Source organism: Salvia splendens, chromosome 9 (assembly GCF_004379255.2).
Source record: "Salvia splendens isolate huo1 chromosome 9, SspV2, whole genome shotgun sequence".
NCBI classification, from domain to species: domain Eukaryota; kingdom Viridiplantae; phylum Streptophyta; class Magnoliopsida; order Lamiales; family Lamiaceae; genus Salvia; species Salvia splendens.
Genome location: NC_056040.1, coordinates 19,695,426 through 19,706,094, shown reverse-complemented (window position 1 = coordinate 19,706,094; position 10,669 = coordinate 19,695,426). Strand labels below are relative to the sequence as shown.

Here is a 10,669-nt window from a genome sequence, read left to right as displayed (position 1 = left end):
ACAAAAAAGACGTGTTACGTCATCAACTTCATCCACTCACAAATCTCTCTTTTTCTCGAAAGCGCGTCTAATTCAAGTAGCGATTTTATAAACCAAATTCGCGTTCTTATCTGCCTGCACTTTTGGCATGGAGGGAATGACAAAATTGAACCATGGCGATTCAATTCATCGCTCTAAAACCCCTAAACCCTCTTCTCCCTCCTCAATGCAAAAATTCAGTTTCTCAGCGCAGAGGATCACAATTATCGGTGTCCGCGGCAGAATCAGTGGCGTGGGAGCTCCGAATTCCCCCAAACGCCGTTCGCCGGAAGCGCGATCCATCGTGGCGCGGCGGCTTTAGCCTAGGGGTAGATTTAGGGTTGTCGCGGACGGGCGTTGCCATTAGCAAAGGCTTCACAGTTCGCCCCTTAACGGTAATGCCGCACTTGTAACAAATAGAAATATGCACAAACTTCGATTCCAAACTGGAAAATTGCAGATGTTAGTCTTACAAATGCGTTGTGGTGGTGTGATTAGGTACTTGAATTACGAGGGCAGAAGCTCGAGCTTAGGCTTCTTGATCTTGCTGAAAAGCAGGTTTGTGCTATAATGTGAGATTGCAAAAGCTAATATCAGCTTCGTATTGATGGATTGAGTTTTGTGTGATTATAATAGGAAGTGGATGAATTCATCATTGGGCTTCCGAAGAGCCGCGATGGGAAGGAAACAGAGCAGTCGAATAAAGTCCGTAGCGTGGCCGGAAGGTTTGCAGTTCGAGCTGCAGAGAGGTACACTATCCCTTGTGTATCAAGACTCTTGTGTGGCTGAGTAAATGTATAGATAGAAAAGCTTAATTAATGGAGGTTTAATGAGGTGTTGATGCAGGGGTTGGAGAGTCTACCTTCAGGATGAGCACGGCACCTCTTCTGAGGCGCTAGAGCATATGATAGCTCAGTTATAATCTCCTCCAAGCTCCATTTCCTCTCACTTTTTAAGCTTTGTTATATTAGTGATGATGATGTTGATTGCAGAGGGGTGAGTAAATCTGTGCGCGATGGAAAACTTGATGCTTATGCGGCTATGGTGAGTGAGTTTGGTAAATGGTTATGATGCTGATGATGATAGAGTGTAAAATGATGGGGGTAAGCTGGTTTTGCAGAAGGTGCTTGAGAGATATTTTTCAGAAGAGGGGAAGGGGATTGAGGTTGTAGTGCCAAAGCAGCTAGAGCTTCAGAATAAGCTCAGGGAAGGTCCCCCGAAGGATTTAGACTTTTAGTCGTGAGTTGCAATAATCTTCCTTTTTATTTTACTTTGAAAAGATTGATTCTTGCAAAATCAGCCTCATGCTTTCTTGCTCCTTTGGAATGTTTGATTTCCTGAGCAGGATGTAAAAAGAATTGCCCATTATTATTGCTTCAGTTCATGACAAGGAGATCAAATTTTCTGACTAGGCTGTGAAGCATAATGCCAAGGCGCGGATAAGCTGCCACGTGGAGGGGATTGTCTTGGTGCGGAAAGAGCAAAAATGTAATCTTCTTTTCGTAATTCTTGTATGAAAAATCACATTTTTAAACAACTTTACTTTATAGAATTCTCAAGTATAACCGTTTTTGGAAACAGTAAGCGTCTCAGTTTATTTATCCAAGAGCAATGGTACATATAATTTGAGGAGAAGATATCATCCGTCGCAAGATTTATTACGTGACCAAATTTCGATTCATTTATCAATTGAAAAAACAAAGAAAAGTAATAAACGGTCAAAAAAAATCATCAACAACCCCAGCCAACATGGTATAGAAATTTTGACAAAAAAATACAAAAAAAGATTATATTACTTGATTATTCAAAAATGAATTTTGATCTAATCTACTTCATTCGCACAACATATGATACAAACAACCATATCTATCTCCGATGCAACACATAAAACAATAAGAAATCAAGAGAGCTAACCATCTTAAAATCCTAGTATTTCCAACAAATGAATATGATGAATTTTCGTTCAAATGAGGCCCGAATAAGGATTGTAGGCTTGCACGGGCATACCTGCTCCGTACGGGTGGGGCTGAACACCGGTCATGTATGGATTCATGGGTTGCTGCGGGGCCATCATCATCATCGGCTGCTGCTGCTGCGGCTGGAACATGAACATATTCGGCTGGTTCGACATCTGTACATTTGGCGGTGCAGCCACTGCGTTGGACGCGTAGAACGGGTCGTGTGCCATCATGGAGTTCCCCATTGGGCCTTGCTCCCATGGGTTGTAGCTCGCGACCTGGTGATTGTGGTTGCTTTGTCTGATTGCGTCGTCGTATAGACTGTCCAGCGTGAGCATGTCCAGCCCTCCAGCCTTTGGAAACAAAGGTTCATTTGGTCAGTGAAGGACGCTTTTGACTGTAGATGGAAAACTCATTGTCACGAGAGCGGGGAAACATACCAGTTTGCTCGTTGCAGCAGCGGTCTCATTGGAGCTTGGAGCTGTGACAAGCGCTAGCTCCCAGCCTGTGGCTCCATTTGAGAAGCTTGGTCCGGTTGAGGCTGGTTGTTCTGCAACACACGTATTGGCAAGAAAGAAAGGAGTTACAAAGACGACGATTTGTATATATCAACCTTGTCCGAAAACTTAAAGGATTAATGGCTTAAAATTTCACAAACGTTAACCTAATTTAAGTTTTTAAAAATGTTTTACATATAGTAACAATGACACCACTCTTTGACTTATAGTAAAAATAGACACATTCAATGCATTTCGAAGAAATCTGCTCAAAATCAGATCAAAGTTCAAGAATCTTTTAGCAAACTAGGCCTTGCAAAAAAGTTGCAACTTGGTGTTTATAGTTGCAAGGTTGTAAAAAATCATGTTAAAATGGCCAAAGTTGTATCAATTCCAGCAATTACCATTTCTTTAATTAGATGCAGAAAAGCCTAAGCCCGGCATGTCTAAACTCGGAGTCAAGGAAAACTTACCAGTAGAAACAATGGCCAAAGCCAGAGAATTTTTCTCATCCAACGCAGTTGCAGCAGGGGTGGGCTCGTTCAGGCCCTATGCACAACGACAAACACAGTCACTCACTTGAACGTTGGAAATATTAAGATGGCAAAGCAGAATGAATCAGTAGTTCCATGCATTGAGTATACGAATAATCACCAGCAAATCAGGCGGTGGCTCAGGAGCTGCAGTCTCCACTTTGACAGGCTCTGGTTCGGGTTCAGCTGGAGGTGGCGTCTGCAGATGCTCTTCTTTTACCTCTGAAATCGGTTTGTACTCAATAGCCAAGACTGCCTTAGGCTTATCGTCACCCTGTTTAATTCGAACATATTTAATACTCCATATATAGAAATGCCTATATATGAATCGGAGAATTAAGAAGATCAGTACCAGATCTTTGCGGGCTGTGGAAGCGCGTGGTGCTTCTCGAACATACTCTTCCATAGCTTGCAGAAATGACACTGGTGGCTTTACCATTCATCACCATAATAAACAACGTGAGAAACATAGCCAAAGCTAATAGATGTGATATAGTTGGCAAAAAAATATGTGGAGGTCAAACCTGTTCGATCTTGATAAATCGCTCTCCACGCCCAACATCAAGATTTTTACATATTTCATAGAATTCTGACAATCTCTCGGCCTAGAAAAGTTGCATTGCAACAAAATCAGTTAATTTGAGAAGAAGCTTTGCTTTGTCGATCCTATATGAAATAACTATTTGAAGGTTGTACCTGATTTCCAGCTCTTCGATATATATCCATAGATTTAAGAGCATCGTGCTTTTGCATCTCGAAGAACTGTTGGAAATGAAGTTTGTAAGTTTGATGCCACCAAAGTAAGAGATCTTTATAGTAGTAAGATGCTTTCTTAGTTATACCTTGTCGACCAAATTAACGGTACCATCACTTATCGCACTGTAAATTTTTATGCTTTCTGAAGCAACCTACGAGGGGGAGAAAAAAAGGTACAGGATTATAGACAGAAAGTACAAATGAGCCATTTTATCTGTAGCAGAGTAAAACCAGGACTCACCATGGAAAGCGCTAATTGAATGATGAAATTATGAAGAGCTGCTCCTTGGGGCTGCATTTTGAAAATGTCGCACTTCAAGTTATTATGTCAGGGAGAAGCTAAACGAGGATATTACTTTTACTCCACAATGCAACGGCACCAATTTAAAAATCAATAATGAAGCATTTTTACAGAGGATCTACCATCATTGAACTGATTAACTATAGATCTACCTGACAGCCAATCACATGGTGAAGAAGTTGCTGTAGTGCTGGTAAATGTTCGAGTAGATCCGGAGTGTCGACGTCTTTCGTTCTCTGCAATTCGATGAAATATATCAAAAAAGGTAGAATATTAACGAAATTTATCCATGTAACAAAGTTTTGTATTGGAAGACACACTTAGATCATGACGAGATATAGTAACATCAATCTATGAATGAAGAAAATAAAATTTTGGAAAGACAAAATTAATGTAAATCGGTGTTTGCAAGAGAAACCCACCGGACGGTCTGTTTCTATGTCGTATTTCAACACTCGGTAACATTCCATCCTCTCCTCCAAAAATAGTGCATAACAGCGTACCCAAGCAGAATAATCCCAAGCTGCTCAAAAGAACGAAATGCAATATATTAATGACAAGTTTGTTCCATTAACAACTTTTGCCAATGATCAAAAGCAAACAAAATCATACCGTTAGGGCTGGAATCATCCTTGAAGTGGGCTAAGTTAAGCATATGACCTCTGCTCCTACCATAATTAATGATTTCTTCCTGGAATGTTGGGTCCACCTCCCTTAACGCACGATGTATAACAATTAGAGTCTTCAAGGCAACCTATGCAGTTCAACAAAAGAGATATACATATTTCAGAATTAAGCAGTTCATTTCTTATAACAAGACAAGCATCATAGTGCTTTCATGAATTAAACAGCATCAAAAAAACCAAGATCTGTATTTAACATATCAAAATCCTAATAATTAGAGCATCTATTGCAATTTATGATGTCACTGTATAGGCGGCTCGAGAACAGTGTCAAATCATTCATGGATACCTTAGGACTAGGAGAGTCACACAGATCTAGTCTTCAACGAGATAATGATATGAATAATTTGAAACTATCAAAAAGAAAAAGGGTGATAAGGTAAGGGCTGAAAAAGGATAGACCCTAACTAGCATAAACACATACGGAAGTTCATTAAATTAATCAGTTATGATGACGCATAACATGCTGTTGATTCTAACAAAAGATGAAACAAACAACATCCAAATTGCAATTGAAAAGGAGCCACAAACTAAATTATGATCCATCTTTTCATATGCCTATTTATTATTACAACTATCCATGAAACCATTATCATGCAATGCTCAACATGGCCATAATCACATACCGCCCAATTATGAGTTTTTGCCAATCTTCTTGCAAGAGCATGTATACAATAGGCAACATCAGCTCGAGGCCTGGTGGCCGATACAGCAGCAAAGACAGCTGGAAGTTAGATTGAAGACACAGTTAAAGATGCTTCCTTCAAAATTGGAATCCGGTAGAACACAATGAATAAAAGTACATTAAATATTTTGTGAATAACAACCTTTAATATGCCTCTCTTTTGCAGGGCGTTCAACATGGTTCGTTGCCTTAACAATAGCAATGTCCAACTCCTGCGAAACAAGAATGAAATAAAAAAAAATCAGCAATCACAATAGAATTTGAGTTTTGATCACGTAATACTACCTAAATACTACCTTGTAGTCGCTGTTTATTTTCGCCAAGCTAACAGTCGTGGTGTCCTTGAGAGCACCAAGGGTTTTTCTTATACTGCTCTGTGTACCGCCACGTGACATTGTGTCTGCAAATTCTACAAACATAGATCCAATGAACTAATAGAACTTACTTCATTAAGTATATCTCAACTTTCAATTAATTATACCATAAATGAACTTATAAGAAAAGCTCATACTACCAAATCCACAATCATGCACATTTAAAACGTCAAACATCTCCAGATAATAAATCATGAAAGATTCAAACAATAATGAAATATGAAGTAATATATCCCACATCATTTCCTCAACAAAATGGACTAAAAAATCCAGCTACACTCCACTCAATCTACAAATAAACCCTAATCAATCTCAAAATCCAAATTTCAATTACCATAACCATAGCTTGCTGATATTTACACATAAATGCTTTCACACACTGCGATTGAATCACAAACAAAATTCTATCACCATAGACATCGCATAATACTCGAAACAGTGAAACACACATATATAAAACTGAAAATTCAAAAAATAGCAAAAATATCACCTCATATGCCAAGAAAAAAAAGGAGAAACAGAATTAAGAAAGCATTCTCCACAAAATAACGCGCAGTTAGACATAATAAACCATAATCCACATGAATTAAACACTTAAAAAACAACAAATCAGCAACAAACACTGATTCGAAGAAGAATGAGAAAGGATCCAAACAAGAGCAGATTTCTTCACAAACACTTGGCCTTTTCAGCTCAAATCCTTCACAGCTAGGAAAGGAAAAAAGACAAAGAAAATACCTCAATGAAGAGATGGCAATACAGAGATCAGGAGCCGAAAATGTTCTGACTTTTAACTTGGAACTGAGAGAGAGAGATGGTCCTTTTATTTGTTTGTTGTCTCTGGAAAAAGAATAGTCTGCCAAAAAAAAAGACTTCCATGAATCTTTTCTGGTTGGCCGTCGGCATCATTATTATTATTATTATTTTATTATTTAATTGCAAACACCAATTATTCTATACCTGTATCGCACTGTCAATCGCTATTTTGCTTATTATAAATACTTTTGTTGGATTATATTGTAATTTGAATATTAAATCAATCGTTTTCGCAAATAATATTAGTAAAAAATATTTCTTGGACTTCACTTTTAAGATATACACATTCTGGACCTGCTTTTTTTATTTTTGACATTTTTGTGATAAGAATTTCAGAGCTATGGTTAAGGAATCAACGACAAGATAAGCAATTAATAATTATATTTTTTGAGAGAATGATCATTTGTGAAAATTTACTTCTCATTTACTAAAATCCTCCATCTAATTATATTTGATTATGCCCCACATCAGTTTTTTTATCAAACTGCTTTAAATTAAAACTTATACTCCAAGAGTGTGCAACAATTATTTTGAATAATGGTGTTTGCATGAAAACTTATTTGTGGAGTAGTATTTGTTGAAATAATTGAATGAATAATTACATAAACCTCTCTATGATGATTAACCAAGAACAACGGAGAAAGAGCATAAACTGTAGAGCGGATGCGTACCTTGATCTTCAATAGTCTGTAGAGGGAGTACAGAGATATCGAATCGTTCTTCTGACATCTGGGGACCATAACCGTAACTCATATTTATAAATAATATAAGTTCCTTTATTTTCTATTTGGTTCCTCAACAAATATAAAATCGCATATGGTATCTGCACTTATTTCCATAACAAATAAATACAATTTAGTCCTGTTGGAAAAGAAGATGACATGTGTTGGAAAAGAAGACCACATTAATATGCCGCCCACATTAAGTAGTGTAGAGTTCCTAAGTGTTGTAAAGTACCAACTACATTTATTGGTGTACTAGAATGTTCTCATTCACCCTATAAATACTAGGGTGAATGAACATTTGAAAGATATGGAAAACAAACATTGAAATATTTCTCTATACACTTCTTCCTATCAAATGACTAACCAATCTTTCTCCACCTCTCTCGATTACCATCTTTAAGATGGTATCAGAGCAGGAAATTTTTATTTGGGGACTCAGATCAATGTCATCATAGTCCCATACCCTTCTCGGCCTTTCCTTCATTATCCCTGCAAAACGAAAACCAAAGATGTCAGATTCTGACACAGAAAATACCAAACCACACTCTGCCGATACTATGGCAGATTTTGCGGCACAATTTGCCGAATTCATGAAGTTCATGAATAAAACCGGAAACAAACCAGAAAACCCTCCAAAACAGTCACCACAAAACCTGGAGTCTTTGGGAGAAATCCGCTTAGAAGACAAACTCAATGGGGATAATTATCCCCTTTGGATAAATCTGATGGAACGAGCTATAGGTGGAAAGGGACTGATTTCTCACATTTCTGGAGGATCAGAACCCCCCACCGCCAACGATCCCGGCTACGCGATATGGCAACAACGGGATCATTGTTGCTTCAATTGGATCATCAACAACATTGAATCCAGTTTGAGGAATGAAGTTTCACAGTATAAAACAGCCCGAGACCTATGGGAAGGTCTGGCAATCACCTATGGAAGTGGAGCTGACCCCTTTCAAGTACATGATCTACACAGGCAGGCGATGACAATTAAGCAAGGAGATATGAGCCTGGAATCCCTCTGGAATAAATTCCAGGACCTATGGATCTCAATAGATGCAAGAGATCCTAATCCCATGGAAAGCCCCAAAAGCATCGAGAAGTACAACAAACATACACAGAGGCATCGACTCTACCAATTCATATGGGCTTTAGACGACAAATACGACAAGATCAGACGGGAAATACTAAATACAGATCCGTTGCCATCTGTTCGCAGAGCATATGGTATGGTGAGAAGGGAAGCTGTCAATGAGAAGGTTCTCAAACCCGAACCAGACTCATCTGGAATCGCAGCCGGCCTAGGAGCTTTCCACAGAAACCGCCCAACTCCAGCGGCGCAAACCCCACCGGAAATCTGCACACCATTCCCACCAAATCGAAAACAAGATGAAGACAAAAACAAGCTTATTTGCTCACACTGCGGAGGAAAAAAACACACACGGGATACATGCTTCCACCTCCACGGATACCCCGAATGGTGGCAAGAGATGAAGAGAACTCGCCAAAGTGGAAAACGAGGTGGCACCGGGAATGGAAGGGCAGCAGCCGCCATTCTGATCGGAGGAGACCGAGCCACCTACACCGGAGGACCGGCGGGCGGCTTCGGCAAACCCACGGTCAACGGCGGAGGCGGCGGCTTCGGCAACTCCACAGGCACCGGCGGCTTCGGCAATCCCTCATCCAGCGGCGGCAACGTCGTCACTCCACCACCACAATACCCTAACAGCGGCGCAGCACCAGGGGGTGGCGGAGGCGGCGCAAACCAAGTCAACGTGGCCAAAGCATCAATTGCATCGACTCAAACGTGGATGGAAGGTAAAATTAATGAGGGGGAAGGAGGGACCGGTGACCACCGGTCTCCGATCTCGGCTGGGAAGGCCGACCGTGAGAGGGAGTCGACGGGTGTGGGAGCAGAAATGGAGCGGGAGAGTGAAAGGGGGGGACGGCTAGGGTTTTTTAGGAGAAGAACACTCCTTTTGCAAAATAGTCCCCCAATCCCACATCAATCCTATAAAACACCCCACCCCACAAATATTTTCGAAACCCCACCCCTACTTATACCTGAATTCCAAAAACCCACCCCAGAAAATCACAATATTTCCAAATATTTCCCCAACTTTCGGAAAATGCACAATCACACCCGAAAGTTTGAATTTCCACCTTCCACACCATATACAAACTTGGTCCAAGCTCTGGCATATTCGTCATCCTCAAAAATAGGACCAAAAGACTCCCATTGGATTTTTGATTGTGGTGCAACTGACACAATGACATTCGATAAATCCGATTTTTTAGATATATCCAAATCAAAAAAACCTTTTGTCCAAACAGCCAGTGGGGAGTTAGCACAGGTCGAAGGGGCAGGAACTATATATATATCACCAACCCTTCGTCTCTCCAATTGTCTTTATGTTCCGTCCTTGTCCCACAAATTATTGTCTGTGAGTCACGTCACGAAAGAACTTAACTGCAAACTCCTAATGCAGCCTCGTTTTTGCATGTTACAGGATATCAAGACGGGAACGATAGTTGGGCGTGGCACTGAGCGACATGGACTGTACTACGTTGATGAGATCGCCCAACATAGTACTGCACTGCTAAGTCGTGGACTGAATGAAAGACAGATATGGCTCCTACACCGTCGGTTAGGGCACCCATCTATAGGATATCTCCGTTTACTCTTTCCCAAATTAGTTTCTTCTTCATATGTTTTGAATTGTGAAACGTGTGTTTTGGCTAAAAGTCATAGACATTCCTTCAAATTGAACAAAACTAGAGAAAAAACTCCTTTTGCTTTAGTTCACTCTGATGTTTGGGGCCCTGCGCCCGTTACCGGAGGTCAAGGATTTCGATATTTTTTGCTTTTTGTTGATGATTTTTCTCGTATGACTTGGATTTATTTTTTGAAATCAAAATCAGAAGTCTTTGGAAAATTCACTGAGTTCTATAACCTTGTCCAAACCCAGTACAACACCAAAATCCAAGTCCTTAGATCTGATAATGGGAGAGAATATGTGAACTCTAGCATGAAAACCTTCTTTACCGAAAAAGGTCTCCTTCACCAAACAACATGTGCCTACACGCCAGAACAAAATGGGGTGGCTGAGCGAAAAAACCGGTATATTTTGGAGATCACCCGTGCACTTCTGATAGAATCCCACATCCCTAAAACCTTCTGGCCTGAAGCCATAGCCACATCTGTTTACCTCCTAAATCGTCTTCCCACAGGAATCCTAAACTTCAAAACCCCTTTAGAGGTATTCTCTAACAAACACTCAATTCCCTCTTCTCTCATTCTTGAACCCAAAGTTTTTGGC

General features: G+C 40.1%; 2 protein-coding genes across 5 annotated transcripts; one reads left to right on the top strand and one right to left on the bottom strand.

Moving 5' to 3' along the window:
* Positions 1-16: 16 nt before the first annotated feature.
* LOC121748695 (putative pre-16S rRNA nuclease) lies at positions 17-1,598 on the top strand. 3 transcript variants are annotated; one of them, XM_042143186.1, is made up of 7 exons: positions 17-413; positions 517-576; positions 655-767; positions 865-933; positions 1,011-1,062; positions 1,142-1,257; positions 1,364-1,598. In XM_042143186.1, the coding sequence occupies exons 1-6, from the start codon at positions 153-155 to the stop codon at positions 1,253-1,255; spliced, it is 669 nt and encodes a 222-aa protein (XP_041999120.1). In that variant the 5' UTR covers positions 17-152; the 3' UTR covers positions 1,256-1,257; positions 1,364-1,598. The 3 variants fall into 3 exon arrangements, with proteins under 3 accessions (XP_041999120.1, XP_041999119.1, XP_041999118.1); XM_042143185.1 differs by having other exon boundaries at positions 1,139-1,257; positions 1,431-1,598; XM_042143184.1 differs by having other exon boundaries at positions 32-413; positions 1,139-1,257.
* A 181-nt stretch (positions 1,599-1,779) lies between these two features.
* LOC121748672 (putative clathrin assembly protein At5g35200) lies at positions 1,780-6,677 on the bottom strand. Of its 2 annotated transcripts, none has more exons than XM_042143155.1 (16): positions 6,544-6,677; positions 5,728-5,840; positions 5,574-5,643; positions 5,373-5,470; positions 4,676-4,817; positions 4,486-4,586; positions 4,216-4,299; positions 4,004-4,054; positions 3,849-3,914; positions 3,703-3,768; positions 3,531-3,611; positions 3,359-3,436; positions 3,128-3,280; positions 2,947-3,022; positions 2,417-2,526; positions 1,780-2,329 (listed from the first exon to the last, which is right to left on the bottom strand). In XM_042143155.1, the coding sequence occupies exons 2-16, from the start codon at positions 5,824-5,826 to the stop codon at positions 1,982-1,984; spliced, it is 1,623 nt and encodes a 540-aa protein (XP_041999089.1). In that variant the 5' UTR covers positions 5,827-5,840; positions 6,544-6,677; the 3' UTR covers positions 1,780-1,981. The 2 variants fall into 2 exon arrangements, with proteins under 2 accessions (XP_041999089.1, XP_041999090.1); XM_042143156.1 differs by having other exon boundaries at positions 5,728-5,831; positions 6,544-6,664.
* Between the last annotated feature and the right edge of the window lie 3,992 nt (positions 6,678-10,669).